This window comes from Rhinoderma darwinii, chromosome 3 (genome assembly GCF_050947455.1).
Source record: "Rhinoderma darwinii isolate aRhiDar2 chromosome 3, aRhiDar2.hap1, whole genome shotgun sequence".
Lineage (NCBI taxonomy): Eukaryota > Metazoa > Chordata > Amphibia > Anura > Rhinodermatidae > Rhinoderma > Rhinoderma darwinii.
The window spans coordinates 131,340,036-131,364,819 of record NC_134689.1 but is presented as its reverse complement, the minus strand read 5'-3'; the positions used below and the strand labels follow the sequence as shown (position 1 = coordinate 131,364,819).

Genomic DNA, 24,784 nt, shown 5'->3' with positions numbered 1-24,784 from the left:
GAGACAAAATGCCAAATATATATAGGGTGTCTACTACAAGGGATATTTTTATAGACAGTCAAGAGTATTATACACACAAAATTAGCTTTTATCCCCAATCCCACAACCCAATCCCCCAGGAGTTATACATCTTACCAACGTATATAATAAAGAAGTAAATGTCCCCATGGAAGTATCTCAGCTGAAAGACCCATTAACCCAGGACTGGTCATGCTTGATAACGGGGTGGTTCTTTGACGATTCACAGGGGAGGCGCAAATTCATTCAGACAGCGCTCAGCCATGACTGTAACCTGGCTGTCTCCATGTACGTAATTGAAAAAGATTATCAAGAGCTCCACATATAAACATTATTCAGAGGTACAGAATAACATTCAACGCATTTATTACTATATAATGCAGCGCTGAAGCAGTGGTATATAACTACCGTATTTTTCGGACTATAAGACGCACCTGACTATGACGCACCCAGGTTTTAGACAACAGAAAATAGAAAAAAATGTCATATTCTACTACTTTTACAAAGAAAAAACTATTGGTTAAAAAATAATAATTTGTTCGATTTCACATTATTCTGAGAGCCGTAACTTTTATATTTTTTTCATCACTTGAGCGGTGTGAGCGCTTATTCTTTGCGGGACAAGCTGTAGCTTTTATTAGCACCATGTTTTGGTACATACGATTTTTTTATCGCTTCTTATTTCATTCTTTTTAGCTTTATGGTGACCAAAAAAGAAGGATCTTTGGCGTCATTTTTTTTTATGCCGTTCACAGTGCAAATCAAATAATGCTATATTGTCATAGTTTCAGACTTATATGGACGCAGCGATGTACATTTTTTTTATCTTTATATTGTGCTTGGGGAATAATAGGAAAAGTAACACTTTTAATATTTTTTTACATATTTTGTTAGTTCCCCTAGGGGACTTGAACCAGCGGTCATTAGATCGCTGGTACGATACACTGCAATACATAGATGAGTTACAAAAACAGCGTAACTCGCTAAGCTACGTTGTTTCCGTAACTCCCATAGTAGTGAATGGCAGTTACAGAAGCAGCGTAGCATGCTTCGCTGTTTCCGTAACTACTATTCAGTTCTATGGGAGTTACGGAAACAGCGTAGCTCAGCGAATTACACTGTTTCCGTAACTCGAGAATGTACGCTGTTTTCGTAGTAACCGAGTTCCGGAAACAGCGTAGCTCAGTGAGAACTCGGCTGTTTCCGTAACTCCCGGCCATCTAACCAGGAAGTGGCCGGGAGACAGCGGAACCGGGTAAGATAGAATGGGCATTAGGGGGCCCCGTTCTAGAGATAGGTGCGGGTCCCAGAGGTGGGACCCGCATCTATCTGACATTTGTGACATATCCTGTTGATATGTCATAAATGTTCTTCATGGGAAGACCCCTATAAATGCAGAGGTCGCCATTGACCGCGGCATTCAACTAGTTAAACGGCCAGGAACAGCGCCATCGCTGTTCCTGGCCGTTAGAGCAGAGTGTCAGCCGTAAAACACAGCTGACACCTGCAGTGTATGGACCGGGACTCAACGCGTGAGCCCGCTCCAAGCATCATCCCCTGCCCCCTCCATGATGTGCCGGCACATCATGGGTCGGGAAGGGGTTAAGTAAGAAGCGGTGGGGGGGGCCGACACTGCCAGATCCCTTGACTGCCGACTATAAGAAGCAGGGACTTTTTAGCAAGATTTATTCTTATAGTCTGAAAAATACGGTATATAGCAAAAACAGGCAACAAAATTTAGGAGGAAGGCCAACAAATCAGGTGGGGAAGGAAGATCTTGTATGATCCATGTATGGAATATCTGTAGAAAGTGAAAAAATAAATGTATATAATAAATTAGAATATGCTTAAAGTTATATCAACCTATAGAAAGCAGTGATGCATTGTAAGTGTCATCATACTAGCCAAAAAATAATGGAATAGAATCAAGCAGGGACTGGCAAGTGTCAAATCCGAATTAATACTCTGGGACACAACTATCTACTGATCGTAGGCTCAATTTTAAAGTCAATATTCAAAAGTGTGTTTAGCTTAAATATCCATTCAAGTTCCCTAAATACAAGATACACCTGTCTAGATAAATATATATTGGTGCTCAATAATTGGCATGCTACCCCTGTCTTAATTGTGGTCATTTTAACAACCTTGTGAAAGGGGATTATTTTTTACATCCACAGACTGGTGAAAGATTTAAAATAAAACATTACTTGACGTGTCAGTCAGATCATTTGATATATATACTATATAACACTATGTCCCTGTAAAATATTATATGTAGGTGAAACTACATTAGAATGTCGTACTCCAATAAATAAACATAAATCGACAATTTGTGCTCAGAGACCTCATCCCAACACATAGACGTGGTGGAGACCGAAGTGGCAAACTAAAACATAGGGAACTTGAATGAATATTTAAGTTACACACGCTTTTGTTGAACGGTTTGAATATTGACGTTAAAATTGGGCCCACCATCAGTAAATAGTTATGTCTCAGAGGGTTATTATTAAAGAGGATCTGTCACTAGTTTATTAATGCCCTATCTCCTAACTAATCTAATAGGCGCTATGATGCTGATAACTACAGTGTCATTTTTTTTTCAAAACCGTTTATTATTTGCAAAGTTATGAGCATTTTTCTAAATATACTAATTTGGCTATACTTGCCAAATAGGAGGCAACTCTTTCTTTTCATTCTGGGCGGTGTCACGATCTATGGGTATGTGGACCCACACGGCCGTACCGGGATAGCAGCTGGCCAAACAGTGTACCAAGTGTACCAAGTAAAGTCTATATTCCAAGCAAGGGTACCTGTGGTAGTACGGTGGCTAGGCTCAGATGGGACCTTGGAAGCAGACACCAAGCGTGGTGTAACACACCATGACTCTAACTCTTTTAAGACACAGGAACAAGGTAGCACGGGATACAGGATACAAGTAGCAGGAACAGGAAAACACTAAGGGACCATTTGCACGGTAAAACACAACAACACTCAGGCAATGAGTGAAGGGGCAGGGCCAGGGCCGGCTCCAGGTTTATTTGGGCCCTTGGGCGACACAGACTTAGTGGGCCTCTTTGCGGGGGAACTCACGGCGGCAGTAAAATGCCATATAGACGTTAGGCCCTGTTTATGTCCCCATATAGAAGATAAGCCCCCAGTTTGTACCCCCACAAATTTAGTACCCTCTCTAGATAGTGCCACACAGTCCCCCCTCCCAGGTAGTGCCACAAAGCCCCCTCCTCCCAGGTAGTGCCACACAGCCCCTGACGTCACTGTCTTTATATGGACAGTGTTGTCAGGGGCAACCCCAGAGCCATAGTCCTGGGCAGAGCACTAGTAGCACTCTGCCTGGGAGTGGTGTAGCTAAAGGCTCATGGGCCCTGGTGCAAGAATACAGCTTAGGCCCCCTGCCCCTCCCCAACACCACCAGAACCCTGCGCACGCCTATGCCCAGCTGCCTTGCACGACACACCCCATGATTGCCCCCACAGTATAATGCCCCCATAGCTGCCCCCACAGTATAATGACCCCCCCCCATAGCTGCCCCATACACAGTATAATGCCCTCCATAGCTGCCCCCCACACAGTATAATGCCCCCCATGGCTGATCACCACAGTATAATGCTCCCCAGAGCTGCCCCCACACAGTATAATGCCCCCATAGCTGCCCCAATACAGTATAATGCCCTCCATAGCTCACCAACACAGAATAACGCCCCCCATAGCTGCTCCCACAGTATAAATCTGCCACAGTATAATTCCCCCATAGCTGCCCCCACAGGTTAATGCCCCTATAGCTGCCACACACAGTATAATGCCCCCACACAGTATAATGCCCCTATAGCTGCCCCCACAGTACAATGCCCTCCATAGCTGCCCCCACAGTATAATGCCCCCATAGCTGCCCCATACAGTATAATGCCCTCATAGCTGCCCCATACAGTATAATGCTCCCCATAGCTGCCACATACAGTATAATGCCCCCATAGCTGCCTCCCTCACAGTATATTGCCCCCATAGCTGCTCCCACACAGTATAATGCCCGCATAGCTGCCCCCCACAGTATAATGCCCCCATAGCTGCCCCCCACAGTATAATGCCCCTATAGCTGCCACAAACAGTATAATGCCCCACGCAGTATAATGCCCCCATAGCTGCCCCATACAGTATAATGCCCCCCATAGATGTCCCATACAGTATAATGCCCCCCATACAGTATAATGCCTCCTCAGCAGCAAGAATATGACCCCCCTCCCATACCTAGTATAATCCCCCCATATGTATTTCTTACCTACCCACATTCCCACAACGAGGGGAGGATCCTTTTCCTCCTCTGCACTGTCCCGTCAGTGACTCATCGCAGACAGGCGCGATGTCTGGGTGCTGACGCCGGCCCTGGGCAGGGCCCTTCTTATAGTCCAGGGTGATTAGACAATTCTAAACATGTGTGTGCGCTGGCCCATTAAGGCTGGGACTGAGCTCGCGCGAGTGCACCCTAGTTGTCACTGCAGGCCAGGCATGTGCTGGAATCTCCGGGAAGGAAATCGTCGGCAGGATGAGAGGAGTCTGCGGACATTACAAGCGGTGTAATGTTTTCTGTATGACGCTGTCCAACCAGAGTAATACAGTTCTCCTCTTCCCAGCCCAGCAACACAGTGTGATCATTTAGTATACAGCTTCCATTCCAGACTGTGTTTTCAACTGGTGATATCTCCGATTTTCCACAGTTAGAAATGCGATTCTGGTGGTATACACAAGATCAGACTCCCCCTTCCCTCCAGCGTCAGTCTCTTAGGGCTCATTCAGACAAGCGTATATGTAGTCAGTGTGACAGCCGTTAAAACAACGGCCGTCACACGGACTCATGTACTTCAATGGGGCCGTTCACACGACCGTTGTTTCACCAGAGCGTGTAAAGGGTCCGTGAAAAAATTTCCTATTTTACTGCGTCACGCATCCCTCCATAGACTCTAGTCTATGGGGGATCCGTGACAACGCGCCCCGCACGGGTGCACCTCGGACGTGAAATACTGCAGTTTTTCACGTCCGAGGTTAGCTACGCTCGTCTGATTGTAGCTTTAGACTGTGTGTGAAGCAGCTTCATGCTGATAGGACAGCGTCAGAGGCTGTGGGGTAGCTCCACCTCAGGAGAATCGCTGGTGTTGACGCCCATTTGTCAAGTATAGTCTAATTTGCATATTTAGAAAAAAGATCATAACTTTTAAAATAATAAAGATTTTGGGGCACAATTTTCACTAGCATTATCAGTGTGACAGCGCCTATTAGACTAGCTAGGAGATCCGGGCACGACTAAACTAGTGAGAGATCCCCTTTAATTCTTCACCATACCAAGACATTTTGGAAAATTGTGGGAACAGTTTGGGGAAGGCCCTTTTCTGTTCCAGGATGACTGTGCCCCAGTGCACAAAGCAAAGTCCATAAAGGCATGGTTGGGTGAGTATGATGTGGAAGAACTTGACTGGCACACACAGAGCTCTGAAACCCAATCGAACACCCATATGAACTAGAATAGAGATTGTGAGCCAGGTCCCCTGATCCAACATCCGTCTGACCACACAAATGCTCTTCTGGATAAATGGGCAAAAATTCCCACAGGTACACTCCAAAATATTATAGAAAGCCTTCCCAGAAGATTGGAAGCTGTTTTAGCTGAAGAGGAGGGACCAACCCCATATTAATGCCGATGGATTTAGATTGAGATGTCATGAAAGCTTCAGTAGGTTTTGCTTAGGTGTCTCAATACCTTTGTCCATAAAGTGTATGGTAGATATGTGTCCACATTGCACACTTACCTATTGGCCAGAGCACAAAGTAGGTCTCTGTGGTGGACCCAGTATGTCTGTACATTAGGCTGTATTCACACTGCTGTCAGAGGCTCCGTTTTAAACCTGCTGACAGCCCTATTCCACCTGTGAAAACAACAGAAACTTCACCACCATGTAAGTCAATGGGGTCTGTAAGGTGCCGATGGTATCCGTCGTACAATGGATCCGGGAGAACGTTGTGGCTTCTGTTATGAACGAAAGCCACAATGCAGATGTAAACATAGTCTTAGGCCTCACGCACACGAACGTAAAAACGCCCGTAATTACGGTCCCATAGACTTCTATTGGCTACGGGTACCTCCCCGTATGCTTACGGGAAGGTGTCCGTGCCGTTGAAAAATATAGAACATGTCCTATTTGAGGTCGTAATAACGGCACGGGCAGGCCCATAGAAGTCTATAGGGCTCCCGTAATTACGGGTGTCTACGTGTGTGCACCCGTAATTACGGGAGCGTTGCTAGGCGATGTCAGGGGATAATCACTGTCCAGGGTGCTGAAAGAGCTAAATGATCGGCAGTAACTCAGCACCCGGGACAGTGACTACCGATCACAATATAGATCAACCTGTAAAAAAAAAAAAAAGACATTCATACTTACCCAGAACTCCCTGCTTCTTCCTCCAGTTTGGCCTCCTGGGATGACGTTACAGTCCATGTGACCGCTGCAGCCAATCACAGGCTGCAGCGGTCACATAGACTGACACATCATCCAGGGAGGTCGGGCTGGATGTCGAAAGAGGGACGCGTCACCAAGACAACGGCTGGTAAGTATGAATTTCTTTTACTGCGGAAAGGGCTTCCCCTTCTCTCTATCCTGCCCTGCTGGAGAGAAGGGGCTGCCGATTAGTGCAGTGCAATTTTGCAGCGAAAACTTGACCGTAAATACGGGTGGAATACTGGTGACACCGGACCCGTATTTACGGTCACGGGTCCGTAAATACTGGTGCAATACGGGTCGAATACGTGTGACAAAGGACCCGTATTTACGCCAGTATTTACCGGAGGAAAAAAAAAGGTTTGTGTGCATGAGGCCTAAGGCTGGGTTCACACGAGCACATTAACGTCCGTAATGGACGGATGTATTTCGGCCGGAAGTCCCGGACCGAACACAGTGCAGGGAGCCGGGCTCCTAGCATCATAGTTATGTACGATGCTAGGAGTCCCTGCCTCTCTGCAGGACAACTGTTCCATACTATAATCATGTTTTCAGTACGGGACAGTTGTCCTGCAGAGAGGCAGGGACTCCTAGCATAGTACATAACTATGATGCTAGGAGCCCGGCTCCCTGCACTGAGTTCGGTCCGGGACTTCCGGCCGAAATACGTCCGTCCATTACGGACGTTAATGTGCTCGTGTGAACCCAGCCTTACACAGACAGCACTGTTTACTGCTACAACAGCCCTGCGGAGGCACTGCAGTTCCCCCCACAGATTACCGCTAAAAGCCGGGGGTTCCAGATATAGGATATCCTGTGATCAGCTTATCATAGAGGGACTTTTCAAATAAAAAGGGACTATTCAAAATGGAAACCCTCTAAGGCTCTGTTAGGCATTGACTGCGCTATTAATTCCTTCAAAACAATGGAACCCTTACACAACGGTGACAAACGGAAACCATCTGCACCGCATCCATCACCACTGAAATCAATGACGGAAAGGCCCGACGGACCCATGAACGGAGTCCCGACGCAGATTTGAATGAAGCCTTAACAATAAAGGAGTAGTTGTGTTTTGATAATGTTTTATAACAGATCCTAATGGATCTCCTCGTCCTATGATAGGGTCGTCAGGTTTGTTTTTTTACAGTATAAAACAACAGAAAATGATTCCATGAAACTTTGCATTGTTTTTTTTCTTGCAGCAAGGTATTATGCAAGCCTGTTAACCCTTTGTGCTACTGAACCTGACTTTCTGATAAAGGTGTACCCATTATTATCTAATAGTTTGAGCAGTGTGGTAATGTAATACGAGACACTAGTATCAATAGACTGGGCGCAATCCTCTGTCCTCAGAGCTTTTTGCTGCCAACTAGCGGCCACAGGCATAAACGTCAGTTCAGTACGTGTCGCTGAGCTCCAGAAGGAAGGGCTGTTAATTGAATCCAGCTAAATAATTCAGTACCAGGCTTGTGGAGGACAACATGCCCGCTGTGGATAAACTGCTGTTGGAGGAGGCTTTGCTAGACAGCCCCCAGGTAAGAGCGCCTTGCTTCCTGGTGTGGGGGCAGCGAGTGGCACAGATTGCAGGGTGACGCTTTGTGCGCATATTCGTTCGTCACGCAGCTCCTTATAGTACTCCGGTGTCAGGAGACAAAGTCCGTCAGATGTAGTAATAAGGGGCATGAGGGCGGGATGACGGGAGTATAGGCTGCGGGTCTGTAGAGCAGAAAGGAGCACTCACACCCGGAGACTTTGCTTTGTGAGCTTGTCATACCAGTGCGGTCCCCTATAGACACATGAGGGGGGTCACATGACTGCCATGTCTGTGGGGTGTCGGCGAGTTAATAATGAAGTGCTGCTGTGTAATGTTAACCCTGGCGCTGCTGGAGTGCACAGTGTGGCAGGCTGCTGTGAGGCCTGTGGGGAGGAGGCGATACCGGGTGAGCTTGCTGTGGGAGGAGGTGTGTGACTAGAAGACAAATACACTGTAATGGAAGAAAAGTCCAGTATCAGTCACTGAACTAAGTACTCTCTCCCTAAAGACGTGCCACCAGTTTTTTCCAGTATTACGGAAGCCACCTTGAATACCTCAAATCCCGTATAAATACCTCTTCACGACGCGTTTTGGTTTTCCGTTGGAAGTATACGTCGGGAGGATCCCAGAAGTATACGTATGCCGGAAGACTGCAACGTATGGAATACATTGCCTGGGGACTCTGGGCTTGGGGAAGCTCCTGATGTTACTTTCCATATATGAACTGTGACGTCAGGCACTTCCCCAGGGCCGGAGTCCCCGGGCAGAGCTGGAGTCCCCGGGCAGAGCTGGAGTCCCCGGGCAGAGCTGGAGTCCCCGGGCAGAGCTGCTGTGCAGGAAGCTCCAATGACATTACATATATGGACCGTTATGTCACTGGCACATCCCGACTTATGTGTTTAACATATACCTGTGAGGAATGCCTAACAGTGGTATCCATCACCCATAGGCTCCCATGTTAAAAAAAACAAAAAGTATACCGTGTGGTATAAAAAAAAGTGGGATCCCTCAGGCTGGAATAGTGTAATCTACTGCGCTATTCCATCCTTAAAAAAAACAAAAAAAAACACCTGACATATACCAGACCGGCGGAGGTGAAAAGGTTATTCTTTCGGTCTCTGTCAGGCTAATAGAGCCCTTTGGACATGTTTATTGGGTACATCTGGAGCTTTTCTGATGTACACAATAAATGTAGTTCATAAATGCAATGTGAAGAGGGCCTAATAATAATGTGACAGGCATCTAGCGGGTTATAATATCCTCAGTAGCCAGTACCCAAGGTATCTAGTGGGTTAATAATAGAACTGTGTCTATTGCTAATAATACCTCTGGGGTCAAAGTGCGCTGTGTTTTGTCGGAAAAAACAAACAAACGCATTTTGACCACACCAGGTGAACCCAGTCTTATAGTATCTCTGCTATCCAGTGTGTTATGGGTCTGTTCACACCTGAATCGGTGTTTCCGTTCTACTCCATCAAAGGAGAAGAATAAGGAAAATTCTGGAAGCGCCAGTTTTGCATAACAGACACGATCGGCACCCAATGCAACCCATTGACTTTAATGGGTTCCATTGGGTTTCCGTCATGGTGTCAGTGGTTTTACCGGATACAATAGCGCAGAATGCTGTGGTATTATTTTCGGGCGGAGCTGTGTGACGGAGGCCCCAACCAGAGGCGTATCTAGGCTCTCCAGCATCCGGGGCAAAGATTCAGTTTGGTGCCCCCCCCCCCCCCCAACCTCTTTCCCGACATCTCCTTCCCCCTCGCCATGTTTGTTTTCTCTACCAATCGATGTGTCATTTCTTTTCCACATTTCTTTTGATGTAACTCGAGCATAAAAACATTAGTACATTTTACAAGCAATATAGTTCTATACACAACACCAGAATAGTGCTCAGTACATAAATACACCAGAACCAAGCTCAGTACATATATACAGCGAAAAAATAGAACAAATATTACTTCATGTTCGCTCACCGCGTTTCCCCTGCGTTAATTCGTGCAGTTGATTGTTTCCACGTCCAAATGTTGAAGGTGCTTGGAGATACTCCCAAGATAATCTTAACTCGACAGCAGGTATACAAGGTAATTTAAGTGAACAATAAATGGTGTATCCAGCACTCAGTATAAAATATTTTGGCTTTATTCGGTCATTTTAAAACAGAAAGATTAAAATAAAAATCCAGAGACCACGCGGTCCCTGGATTTTTATTTAATCTTTCTGTTTTAAAATGACCGAATAAAGCCAAAATATTTTATACTGAGTGCTGGATACACCATTTATTGTTCACATATATACAGCACCAGCACAAATACAGCTCAATTTAGTGCAACCCCTGCCGTATAGGTTTGCACTAAATTGTTTCCAGCTCCCAGCATGGCCCGAACAATGGTAAAGATATGCTGGGAGTTGCTGTTTCACAAAAAAAATCATCATAATCACACCACCCATCATCTCGCTGCAGATCATACAGTGACTACAGTACTGATTAGAGGCAGAATAAACATGTACATTAAGTGACTCACTGGTGACGTCTCAGATTCTAGTTCTTTTTCTCCATCCAGACCTCTATGATGACTTCTCCCGGTCATAGCCTATTTCTGCAGTTTGCCACTCAGATGTCTTCAGCTTCTCACATTTCCAACATTTCTACACCTATAAATAAAGATAAAGCTCTCATTATACCACACACTACGCCCCTAAATATAATAGCGCCATACACTGCACCTCTAATTATAATAGCACCATACACTGTGTCACACACACACACACACACACACACACCGTGCCCCCTGTAGATGGTGCCTGCCATAGAGCCCCCTGTAGATAGTGCCTGACATAGAGCCCCCTGTAGATAGTTCCTGCCATAGAGCCCCCTGTAGATAGTTCCTGTCATAGAGCCCCCTGTAGATAGAGCCCCCTGTAGATAGTGCCCCCATACAGCCCACACCTGTATATAGTGTCCCACATATAGCATCCCCTACAGTGCTCCACAGATAGCCCCCTGTAGATATAGCCCACCCCTGTATATAGTGCCCACATATAGCCTAATCCTGTATATAGACACCCTGTAGATATAGCCCACCCCTGTATATAGTGCTCCACAGATAGCCCACCCCTGTATATAGTCCCCCTGTAGATGTAGCCCACCCCTGTATATAGTACTCCACATATAGTCCCCCTGTAGATAAAGCCCCCCTGTATATAAATCCTCCGCCCTGTAGATAAAGCCCCCCCTGTAGATAATGCCACACACTTTTTTTATTATAATAAAATAACAAACTATTTAAACTCACCTTAATCCTGTTCCCACGCCGCCCGGCAGCAATGGAGACCTGCTCTATTCTGCGGCGGTCTCCTGGGGTTGAACTGGGAATGACTTTCCCTGTCAATCAGCGCCTTTCAACGATGCAAGCGGCGCAAAGTATCGCACCTCTTCACTCGTAGAAAGGCGCTGAATGGCCGGACACGGAACGTACCCGACCAATCATTGCTTATAATTGTACCTGTCTCCTATAGACGCAGGTACAATTATAGTGCAGGAGGGGGTGGCGCTGGCGCCCCCCTCTAAGTTGCACCCGGGGCACATGCTCTGGCTGCCCCCCCTAGCTACGGCCTTGGCCCCAACGCAGATGTGAACAGTCCCTAATAGTATCCTCCGTATCTTAATATCACTGGTATCTAATAAAAACATTGTCTTTAGTGGAATGGGGATGAGCTGCAATGTCAGACACAACCCATAGACAAGAGTGGTACTGTTTGCGGAAAAAACAGACCTTTTTTTTTTAATCCCCCAAAAGACCCTACAGCCAGGTTCAACGCATTTCTTCACACTGATTTCAAAGCTCTTTCAGCATCGGTATCAGCTTGGAAAATGCCTCTCGTTCGGTTCCCATTGCTTTGAACTACAGCGCTGATTTTTCAGCTTGCTGAAACTAAATCAGTGGTGCTGGGAAAAAAAAAAGAAACCAGCTGACCTATCTTGGTGCTAAAACTACAAATTACCATTGAAAAATAATGGGAAGTTGAAAAAACAGCGCTGAATTCCTTAGGGTATGTGCACACACAAAATGAAAACATCTGAAAATACGGAGCTGTTTTCAAGGGAAAACAGCAAATGTTTTTTAGAAGTTTTTTTTAAGCAACTCGCGATTTTCGCTGCGTTTTTTTACTGTGTTTTTTACGGCCGCTTTTGGACGTGTTTTTCTATAGTGTCTATGAAAAACGGCTCCAAAAACGGCTAAAGAAGTGACATGCACTTCTTTACGCGGCCGTTTTTCAAAACGGCCCGTCGGAACAGAACGCCGTTTTCCCATTGAAATCAATGGGCAGATGTTTGAAGGTGTTCTGCTTCCGATTTTTCGGCCGTTTACGCCCTGAAAATAAGCCGTGTGAACATACCCTTAAACTTTTTTTCAGTGCGCAGAAAAGCACCAAAAACAGCGTACAAAACAGCTTGCATTCTAAAATCTGCATCCAAAATTATTTTGTGATCAGACTGATTTCGGAGTCAGATTCAGCGACTCCAAAAACTGAACGCCTGAAAATCAGAGGCTGTTTTCTCGTATTTAACGTATTTTCAGACGTTTTTTATTAAGGGTGTGAACATACCCTAACACCTGTTGCAGACCGAGTTCGGCCGGTGAAAAATGGTCCGTGTGTCGGCCACATTTCCCAGTCCGACCACGGTACAGGTTTATGGGACTCCTGGCATCATAGACATTTTATTATGCTAGGAGTCTCTACCAACCCACGGAACTGCTGTTCCGTACTGAACAAAATTATGCCGACTGACCTGTTAACAAAGCAGCGGTTACAGGTCCGTAAACAGGTGTCCCCTACATTGCACAGAAAGTGGATGCCGAGGATAAGCATGTACAGACCTGAGTGCCACTGCAATGTTTACATGCAGCGGCTCTCTGGCCATGGGATGCCTTAAAGAGGCTCTGTCACCAGATTTTCAAACCCCTATCTCCTATTGCAGCAGATCGGCGCTGCAATGTAGATAACAATAACGTGTTTTTATTTTTCAAAAACGAGCATTTTTGGCCAAGTTATGACCATTTTTATATTTATGCAAATGAGCCTTTCTTAAGTATAACTGGGCGTGTTTAAAGTTAAGTACAACTGGGCGTGTATTGTGTGTATGTACATCTGGGTGTTTTTACTTCTTTTACTAGCTGGGCGTTGTGAATAGAAGTGTATGATGCTGACGAATCAGCATCATCCACTTCTCTTCGTTAACACCCAGCTTCTGGCAGTGCACAGACACACAGCGTGTTCTCGAGAGATCACGCTGTGACGTCACTTCCTGCCCCAGGTCCTGCATCGTGTCGGACGAGCGAGGACACATCGGCACCAGGCGACAGAGGCTACATCGACTTACCTGCAAACGCCGATGCTGCTGCATAATCAACTGTAGCCTCTGTCGCCTGGTGCCGATGTGTCCTCGCTCGTCCGACACGATGCAGGACCTGGGGCAGGAAGTGAGTGACGTCACAGCGTGATCTCTCGAGAACACGCTGTGTCTGCACTGCCAGAAGCTGGGTGGTAACGAAGAGAAGTGGATGATTCTGATTCGTCAACATCATACACTTCTATTCACAACGCCCAGCTAGTAAAAGAAGTAAAAACGCCCCGATGTACGCACATAATACACGCCCACTTGTAAATATAAAAATGGTCATAACTTGGCCAAAAATGCTCGTTTTTGAAAAAAAAAAAACGTTACTGTAATCAACATTGCAGCGCCAATCTGCTGCAATACGAGATAGGGGTTTGAAAATCTGGTGACAGAGCGTCTTTAAAGAGGAAAGGGGGGAGATTTTTTAAAAACATGTATTTGCTCTATAACGTTTTTATCTTCCCTACCAATACCCCCATAGTTCAATATATTGTAAACTGGGAGGGAAACCTGCACAGTTTTTGCTCAAACAGTTTTACAGGATATATCTTTTTGCTCATGGATCCTCAGTTTCGTGCAGAACAGAAAAGGCAGATTTCAAGCTTCTTTCCTGGTGGTACAGTATGTTTTCTAGATTTCACACTTATGCCATCCAAGGCCCCTACTACGAATCTAATGGGAATGTCCCATGTCATTCTGGGCAAGAGTTAGATGCATTTACCTCTAAATTCACAAACTATCCAATACCAGCCTCACCAGCCCTGCGTCTCCTTCACCGCTGTGATATACCGATCTCCTTTTACAAAAAAAATCTGTGGTGCTGCATTTCTTTAATGTGGCGCGTGCTTTCATCCCTGTTTTATGGTGTCAGATAGAAGTACTGACCATAGGACAATGGTTCACCAGAATACAAGAAGTGATGTGGAAGTAGGATCTTATGCAACCAAACACAACACACAGAATAGGCTCAATAGAACCTTGTACTACTAGATATACTGTCAAGTCTCCGCAGAATATAACGAGATCATGGAGATAGCGCACTACTTAGTTGACTCCATTTGCTCATCCTGCACCCTCCGACTGCGCTAGTGATTCCATCCAAACAACGGAACCATTACTTAACGGAGACAAACGGAAACCATTAGCAACGGAAGCATTACCATTGAAATCAATGGTAATGCAAACGGAAGCTATGGTTTCTGTTTGCCTTTCCATTGATGGGTTCCCCCGACAGAAAGCTCCGACTGAACCCATCAACGGAAAGCGAACGCTGATGTGAACACACTCTTAGTAGCATGATGCAACTCTATCTTATGTCGGACAGCTTACGGGGAACAAAAAATAAGATTTGCCTTCAAGGTTTTATGTGTCATTCTGACAGATTTCTATTTGCTAGAGTGCCTTACAGTTAGACGTAGTTCACACAGTGAAGATTTTGCATGTATTTTTTAAGCAAAAACCAGTAACGAATCCTAAACAGAAGAAATATATAAAGCAAGGCCTTATAGTTTTGCTCTTTTGGATCAAATTCTGGTTTGGGCTTAAAAAATGCATGAAAATCTGCACTATGTGGACAAAGCCTTAAAGAGGCTCTGTCACCAGATTATAAGTGCCCTATCTCTTACATAATCTGATAGGCGCTGTAATGTACAGGGTGGGCCATTTATATGGATACACCTAAATAAAATGGGAATGGTTGGTGATATTAACTTCCTGTTTGTGGCACATTAGTATATGGGAGGGGGGAAACTTTTCAAGCTGTGTGTTGACCATGGCGGCCATTTTGAAGTCGGCCATTTTGTATCCAACTTTAGTTTTTTCAATGGGAAGAGGGTCTTTTGACACATCAAACTTATCGAGAATTTCACAAGAAAAACAATGGTGTGCTTGGTTTTAACGTTACTTTATTCTTTCATGAGTTATTTACAAGTTTCTGACCACTTATAAAATGCGTTCAAAGTGCTGCCCATTGTGTTGGATTGTCAATGCAACCCTCTTCTCCCACTCTTCACACACTGATAACACTGATAACAACACCGCAGAAGAAATTCTAGCACAGGCTTCCAGTATCCGTAGTTTCAGTTGCTGCACATCTCGTATCTTCACAGCATAGACAATTGCCTTCAGATGACCCCAAAGATAAAAGTCTAAGGGGGTCAGATCGGGAGATCTAGGGGGCCATTCAACTGGCCCACGACGACCAATCCACTTTCCAGGAAACTGTTCATCTAGGAATGCTCGGACCTGACACCCATAATGTGGTGGTGCACCATCTTGCTGGAAAAACTCCGGGAACGTGCCAGCTTCAGTGCTTAGAGAGGGAAACACATCATCATGTAGCAATTTCAGATATCCCGTGGCCTTGAGGTTTCCATTGATGAAGAATGGCCCCACTATCTTTCTACCCCATATACCACACCATACCATCAATTTTTGTGTTCCAACAGTCTTGGAGGGATCTATCCAATGTGGGTTAGTGTCAGACCAATAGCGGTGGTTTTGTTTGTTAACTTCACCATTCACATAAAAGTTTGCCTCATCACTGAACAAAATGTTCTGTGTAAACTGAGGGTCCTGTTCCAAATTTTGTTTTGCAAATTCGGTGCGCCGATCTGGGTCATCCTCGTTGAGATGCTGCAGCAGCTGGAGTTTGTAAGGGTGCCATTTGTGAGTAGCTAATATCCGCCGAAGGGATGTTCGACTGATGCCACTCTCCAGTGACATACGGCGAGTGCTACGCTATGGGCTCTTGCTGAATGAAGCTAGGACAGCCACTGATGTTTCTTCATTAGTGACAGTTTTCATGCGTCCACATTTGGGCAAATCCAACACTGAACCAGTTTCACGAAACTTGGCAAGCAGTTTGCAAACTGTAGCATGGGAGATGGGTGGTCTCGTAGGGTGTCTTGCATTGAAATCTGCTGCAATGACCCGGGTACTGCGTTCACCAGACATCAACACAATTTCTATCCGCTCCTCACGTGTTAACCTCTGCGACATGTCAATGGCTGTAAACAAAGAGAAGCTTGTAAATAACTCATGAAAGAATAAAGTAACGTTAAAACCAAGCACACCATTGTTTTTCTTGTGAAATTCTCGATAAGTTTGATGTGTCACATGACCCTCTTCCCATTGAAAAAACTAAAGTTGGATACAAAATGGCCGACTTCAAAATGGCTGCCATGGTCAACACCCAGCTTGAAAAGTTTCCCCCCTCCCATATACTAATGTGCCACAAACAGGAAGTTAATATCACCAACCATTCTCATTTTATTTAGGTGTATCCATATAAATGGCCCACCCTGTAGATAACAACAGTGGTTTTTATTTTGAAAAACGATCAATTTTGAGCAAGTTATGAACAATTTTAGATTGATGTTAATTAGTTTCTTAATCGACAACTGGATGTTTTTGGCGTTGTAAAGAGGAGCGTATGACGCTGACCAATCAGTGACCAATCCGCGTCATACACTTCTCTTCATTCATGTTTAGCTGTATTGACAGCACAGCGTGATCTCCAGCCAGGATGCGATGTCTATTCACACTCCCGACACTTTGGTAAAGTTTCTGTGGGACTTACTCACATTACAGCGAGATCACGCTGTGCAGTGGAACAAGCTGGGCTGGAATGAAGAGAAGTGTATGAAGCTGATTGGTCACTGATTGGTCAGCCTCATACACTTCTCTTTACAACGCCCACTTGGTAAAAAGTAAAAAAACGCCCAGTTGGTCATTAAGAAAATCATTAGAATAAATCTGAAATTGTTCATAACTTAATAAAAAATGATCGTTTTTCAAAATAAAAACCACCGCTGTTATCTACATTACAGCGCCGATCAGATTATGTAGGAGATAGGGCACTTATAATCTGGTGACAGAGCCTCTTTAAGGTGGTGTTTACACGTGCAGATTTCTGCCCAGTGACGAGCGCCATTCGTCAAAAACAGCATGTTTGCTTAATATAAACGGAGCAATGAACGGAATGTATTAGGACGAGCGAACTTTATTACAATAGTTCTTTCCCGCATATTTTGCATCTTGTCGCCAGCACATCCTCTTTACACGGAAAGCAGGAAAGGGTGCCCGATCATTGGCCCCTGTTCATAACTTAGATGTGATTGATTACAGATGGATCCTGTGTACACTGAACCCGTCACGTCCGCGGGGCTGACGGATTCAGGTCTTAGCGAATGATACAGCTGCTCTGTACACAGAATACAGAGCAGCTGTATTTAAAAAACTAAAACTAGTTTAATAAAGCTAACTTTTTTTTTTTTTTTAATAAACTATTTATAAAGTTTCACCAAACACACTGATTGACCCTTTTATTAAAAAACAAATAAATACCTTTTAAAGGTGTACATAGACTTTAACTCCCTCTCTTACCCCATCGGGTGTTCGATCGTGGGTATGGTCAAAGGCCACCAGGTCTGCCTTTAGTGAATGCCTGTTAGGCCATGCCAGAGGCATGGCCTAACAGATGCCTGTCAGTTTTGCACTGACATTCAATAATACACTTCAATACAAAAGTATTGCATTGTATTATGAAGTGATCAAATGATCGCCTAGTGAAGTCCCCTAGTGGAATTTAAAAAAAAAAAAGTTTAATAAAGTTAATAAATAAATAAAAATCCCAAGTAAAAAAAAAAACGAAATGTAGAAAAGTTTCACATATTTGGTATCGCTGCGTCTGTAACAACCCCAACTATAAAACGATTACATTATTTAACCTACACGGTGAACCCTGTAAATAAAATGAAAAATATGCCAGAATTGCTGATTTCTGTTCATCCTGCCTTCAAACAAATTTGATAAAAAGCGATCATGAAGTCGTATGTACTCCAAAATGGTACGAATAAAGACTAAAAGTCATCCCGCATAAAAAAACAAAACCCTCATGCAGCAATGCCAGCAGAAAAATAAAAAAGGCTCTTAAAATATGGCGGCACAAAAATAAATAATTTTGAGAAAGAAAAAAGTGTTTTTACTGTGTAAAAGCAGTAAAACCCCCCCCCAAAAAAACAACTATATAAATTTGGTATCGCCGCAATCGTAAAGATCCGCTGAATAAAGTTATGTTATTTATACCACACGGTAAACAGCATAAATTTAGGATGTAAAAAGGAATGGTGAAATTTCGTTGTTTTTTTCCCATTAACCCCCCGAAAAAAATTAGTTCATAAAAGTTAAACAATAAATTATATGTACCCCAAAATGTTGCTATTAAAAAAAACTTGTCCCCCAAAAAACAAGTTTTCATACAACTGTGTAGACGGAAAAATAAAAACGTTATAGCTCTTTGAATGCGACGTTGGAAAAACATACAAAAATTGGTTGGTCATTAAGGTTTAAAATACCTTCCGTATTAAGGGGTTAATGTTAAAATAATGAATGTTTTTTTTTATGACTAATGTTCAAGGGGTTTTGAGTCATGTGATGAAACAGCCATCATTGAAAGTAGTTCTGGCCAAGTTTTCTGGCCCCCAAAGTGAACTTGGTGTTCTAGTTTCAAAGACTCTTCCTTTCCTTTTTTTTAACTATACTTAAAAAAATAAACTTTATTTCTAAGCATACATTTATTAGATCATGCATGCAGAAAAATACTTATTTAGCATAAAATATATTTTATTGCCCATACATTAATTAAAAACAAAAAGTCTACAAATATTAGATATCTACACAAACGTAATAAGCTTAAAACTTTATTTAACAGTTTATTTAGCGTGAATTGTAAACATCATAAAAATTAACAAACAAAATTCACTTTTCTATTACACAGCAATTTATATGTACCCCCAAACTGCGCAGGACAAAAATAAAATTTATCCTTCATAAATCAAGGCCTCATGTAGCCAATGAAAAAAGTTATGGCGGCTGAAAGGCAGAAAGGCAAAAAGTAAAAAATTGAGCTGGTCTTTTCAGGCTCAAAACCAACAATGCCTATAATGGAAATTATGAGACTTCTATACCTGTTGAATATGATTATATGTGTTTGAATGTGAATTTAATTTTGTTTTGAGTAATTTTATTTTCATAACTTTTTATAGAAAATACAGCTTTTCCTTTTGAAAAGATAAATTGATAAATTGATTTTGTGTACAGTGCAGGAATTGCTTGCGATAAAATAACGTGTCTGCATTGTATTTGAGGTGGCTGGTGCTCTATTACAAAATGTAGATAACCTCTAATGCCATTATCCCCTAGGCGCACCACGACGCAACTGTACGTCCTGGTGGCCAGTGTCTTAGCGCACGAGGACGTACAATTACTGCGCGGTTCCCGATGCACACTGACAGCTGACATTCCACTATTGCCGCTGATTTAGGCAATTAACCCCTTAAAGAGGCTCTGTCACCAGATTTTGCAACCCCTATCTCCTATTGCAGCAGGTCGGCGCTGCAATGTAGATAAGAGTAACGTTTTTTTTTTTTAAAAATGAGAATTTTTGGCCAAGTTATGAGCATTTTTATATTTATGCAAATGAGGCTTTCTAAAGTACAACTGGGCGTTTTTACTACTTTTACTAGCTGGGCGTTCTGACGAGAAGTATCATCCATTTCTCTTCAGAACGCCCAGCTTCTGGCAGTGCAGACACAGCCGTGTTCTCGAGAGATCACGCTGTGTCGTCACTCACAGGTCCTGCATCGTGTCGGACGAGCGAGGACACATCGGCACCAGAGGCTACAGTTGATTCTGCAGCAGCATCGGCGTTTGCAGGTAAGTCGATGTAGCTACTTACCTGCAAACGCTGATGCTGCTGCAGAATCATCTGTAGCCTCTGGTGCCGATGTGTCCTCGCTCGTCCGACACGATGCAGGACCTGGGGCAGGAAGTGAGTGACGTCACAGCGTGATCTCTCGAGAACACGCTGTGTCTGTGCACTGCCAGAAGCTGGGTGTTAACGAAGAGAAGTGGATGATGCTGATTCGTCAGCATCATACACTCCCATTCACAACGCCCAGCTAGTAAAAGAAGTAAAAACGCCCAGATGTACGCACATAATACACGCCCACTTGTACTTTTACTTTAAACACGCCCAGTTGTACTTTAGAAAGCCTCATTTGCATAAATATAAAAATGCTCATAACTTGGCCAAAAATGCTCGTTTTTAAAAAAAACAAAACGTTACTCTTATCTACATTGCAGCGCCGATCTGCTGCAATAGGAGATAGGGCTTGCAAAATCTGGTGACAGAGCCTCTTTAAATGCGGCGATCGATTGCAATCGCAGCATTTTAGGGGTTTCTAGCACATCGGCAGACCTAACAATTAAATAACAAGGTTTGCCGATGGTTAGCATGGTGACCGGAGGCCAAACAATGGTCTCCGTGTCTGCCATGTACGGAAGCCTATCAGGACCAGCCTCCTGATAGACTTCCAGTCAGAGTGACAGGAAGTCACTGTGTCGTTCCCGATGCACACTGTCGGTGACAGTGTGCATCGGAAACCCGAAGGTCAGCTGTCCACGCCAGCTGACATTCCACTGTTGCCTATCAGCGGCTCATCGCCGCTGATTTAGTCAATTAACCCCTTAAATGCGGCGATCGATTGCGATCGCCGCATTTAGGGGGATTGTAGCACATCGGCAGCCCCCAAGCAATTTTGGGGGTTGCCAATGGTTGTGATGGCATCCGGAGGCCAGACAACGGCCTCCGAGTCTGCCATGTATGGAAGCCTATGAGTCCTCATAGACTTACTGTCAGAGTGACTGTGACATCACACTGACAATTGGAATACATTAGACTACCTAGGTAGTGTAATGTATTCTGCAGCGATCAGTGTTGCAGGTAAAAAAATAAAGAAATGTAAAAAGAAAAAAAAAAAAAGTTAAAACAAGTTAATAAAAAAGTTTTACAAAAGTGTAAAAATAAAAGTTTTTTTCCCTATAATAAGACTTTTATTATAGCAAAAAAATAAAAACGTTAAAAAACAGTACACATATTTGGTATCACCGCGTTCGTAACGACCCAAACTATAATGTTATTTTTCCCGCACGTTGAACACCGAAAAAAAATAAACGAAAAACATTGCCAGAATCACTATTTTTTTGTCACCACCCCTCCCAAAATATAGAATAAAAAGTGATCAAAAAGTCGAATGTACCCCAAAATAGTACCAATAGAAACTACAACCCGTACCGCAAAAAACAAGCCCTTACACAGCTTTTTTGAGTGAAAAATAAAAAGTTATGGCTCTCAGAATATGGTGACACAGAAAATAACTTATTTTATAAACAAGTGATTTTATTGTGCAAACGCTGCAAAACATAAAAAAAAGATATACATATGTTATCGCCGTAATCGTACCGACCCGTAAAATGTCATTTATAGCACGTAATGAACGCCATAAGAAATAAAGAACTTTAACCCCTTAATGACCGGGCCATTTTGCACGTTAATGACCAAGGATTATTTTTTGCTTTTTCATGGTTGCATTCCAAGAGTCGTAACTTTTTTTTTATTCCGTCGACATAGCCGTATAAGGGCTTGTTGTTTTTTGCGGGACGAGTTGTATTTTGTAATTGCACCATTTTTAGATGCTTATAATATATTGATTAACTTTTATTAACTTTATTTTAGGAGAGTATTGAAAATAAGCAGCTATTCCAGCATTGATTTTCACGTTATAAATTTACGCCGTTTACTATGCAGCGTAAATAACATGTTCACTTTATTCTATGGGTCGGCACGATTACGGGGATACCAAATATGTAAGGGTTTTATATGTTTTTTCTACGTTTGCACAATAAAAAGCCTTTTAGAAAAAAATTACTTGTTTTTCCATCGCCGCATTCCAAGAGCCGTAACGTTTTTATTTTTCCGTCGATGTGGCCGTATGGGGGCTGATTTTTGCGGGCCAATATGTAGTTTTCATTAGTACTATTTTGGGGTACATAGGACTTATAGATTAATTTTTATTTTATTTTTTATGGGAGGAATGGGAGAAAAGAGAATTTTGCCGTTGTTTTTTGCGGTTTTTTTGGACGCCGTTCATCCGGCGGTTTAATTAATGTGTTCATTTTATTGTTCAAGTTGTTACGATCGCGGGGATACCATATATGTGTATGTGTGATTTGTTTTGACACTTTTACTAAATAGAACCACATTCTGGGCAAAAAAAGTCGTTTTATTTGATTTTCACTGTAATTTTTTTTTTTTTTTTCACCAACTTTATTTAACTGATTGACATTTTTTTTTTAGTCCCACCAGGGGACTTCACTATGCGATCTGCTGATCGCATATATAATGCTTTGGTATACTTAGTATACCAAAGCATTATTGCCTGTCAGTGTAAAACTGACAGGCAACCTGTTAGGTCATGCCTCCGACATCGCCTAACAGGCAGATGCTGAAGGCAGACCTGGGGGTCTTTGTTAGACCCCCCGCTGCCATGGAAACCCGACGGCGACCCGCGATTTCTTTGCGGGGGCGCCGATGGGGTGACAGAGGGAGCTTCCTTCCTCTGTCAAACACATTAGATGCCGCTGTCACTATTGACAGCGGCATTTAATGGGTTAAACTGCCGGAATCTGAGCGCGCTTCGATTCCGGCAGTTGCAGCAGGAGCCAGGCTGTGTATAACAGCCGTGCTCCTGCCGCTGATCACGTGGGTACAGTGACAGTACCCGCGCCATCACAGGACGGATATATCCGTTCTCCTGCGCGAACTAGCAGCTGCTGAGGACGGATATATCCGTCCTTCGGCGTTAAGAGGTTAAACACCAAAATCACTGTTTTTTGGTCACCTTCACTCTAAATAAAAAGTTGTAAGTACCAAAAAATGGTACCAATAAAATCTACAGCTCGTCCCACCAAAAATAAGCCCTCACACCGCTCAATCAACCAAAAAATAAATAAGTTATGGCTCTCAGAATGTGTTGATACAAAACAATTTTTTTTTAACAAATAGTTTTTTCTTTGTAAAAGTAGTAAAATATTTAAAAAAGATATACATTTAAGTAAAGTTGTCTAAACGACACCCAAAAAACAATGGAGGAATCACAGTTTTTCCCAATTTCACCCTGCAAGAATTTTATTTTCGGTTTGGAAAAATAAAAAAGTGATGGGGTTTGGAAGACAGGGAGTGAAAAACTAAAATGGAAAAGCAAGAAAGGATCAGTGCTGCAAAGGTTAATTAATTTCGAATAAAAAAAACAATTGTTACCACATGTGGGATATTGTCGTACCCGGGAGAGATTGCGTTACAAATGTTGGGTGGCTTTTTCTCCTTTATCCCTTGTGAAAATGAAAAAATTCAACGTTTTAATGGACAAAAATGTTGATATTCATTTTCACGGCCTAATTCCACTAAATTCTGCAAAAAAAACCTGTGGGGTCAAAATGCTAACTATACCCCTAGAAAAATTCCTTGAGGGGTGTAGTTTCCCAAATGGGGTACCTCCAGTGCATTGCAAGCGCGACATGGCACTGAAAACCAATCCAGCAAAATCTGCGCTTCAAAATCCAAATGGTGTTCCTTCCCTTCTGAGCCTTGCTGTGGGTCCAAACAGCAGTTTATTACCACATATGGGGTATTTCCATAATCGGGAGAAGATGCTTCACAAATGTTGGGGTGTATTTTCTTCTTTATTCCTTGTAAATTTTACACATTTCTATATTTTTTTCAGAAAAAAAGTAGATTTTCATTTTCACAGACTAAGGCCTCATGCACACGACCGTATTTTTGTTAAATACTGGCGTAAAAACGGGTCCTTGGTCACACGTATTCCACCCGTATTCCACCCGTATTTACGGGCACGTTTTTGGCTGCAAAATTGCACTGCACTAATCGGCAGCCCCTTCTCTCTATCAGTGCAGGATAGAGAGAAGGGAGAGCCCTTTCCGTAATAAAAGTAAAAGACATTCATACTTACCCGGCCGTCGTCTTAGTGACTTGTCCCTCTCTTGACATCCAGTCCGACCTCCCTGGATGACGCTGCAGTCCATGTGAACGCTGCAGCCTGTGATTGATCTGTGATTGGCTGCAGCGGTCACATGGGCTGTAACATCATCCCAGGAGGCCGGACTGGAGGAAGAAGCAGGGAGTTCTGAGTAAGTATGAACGTCTTTTTTTTTTTTACAGCTTTATCTATATTGTGATCGGTAGCCACTGTCCAGGGTGCTGAAACAGTTACTGCCGATCGTTTAACTCTTTCAGCACCCTGGACAGTGACTATTTACTGAGGTCGCCTAGCAATGCTCCCGTAATTACGGGTGCACACACGTAGTCACCCGTAATTATGGGAGCCCCATAGACTTCTATGGGCTGCCCGTGCCGTAATTACGGCCTGAAATAGGACATGTTCTATCTTTTTCAACGGCACGGGC

General features: G+C 43.4%; 1 protein-coding gene across 1 annotated transcript in view; it reads left to right on the top strand.

Moving 5' to 3' along the window:
- Positions 1 to 7,895: 7,895 nt before the first annotated feature.
- APPL2 (adaptor protein, phosphotyrosine interacting with PH domain and leucine zipper 2) overlaps positions 7,896 to 24,784 on the top strand; it is a 69,725-nt gene continuing 52,836 nt past the window's right edge. Inside the window, exon 1 of the mRNA XM_075856760.1 lies at positions 7,896 to 8,056. Within this exon, the coding sequence (XP_075712875.1) occupies positions 8,003 to 8,056 (54 nt within the window). The 5' untranslated portion in view covers positions 7,896 to 8,002. The remainder of the gene's footprint in view (positions 8,057 to 24,784) is intronic.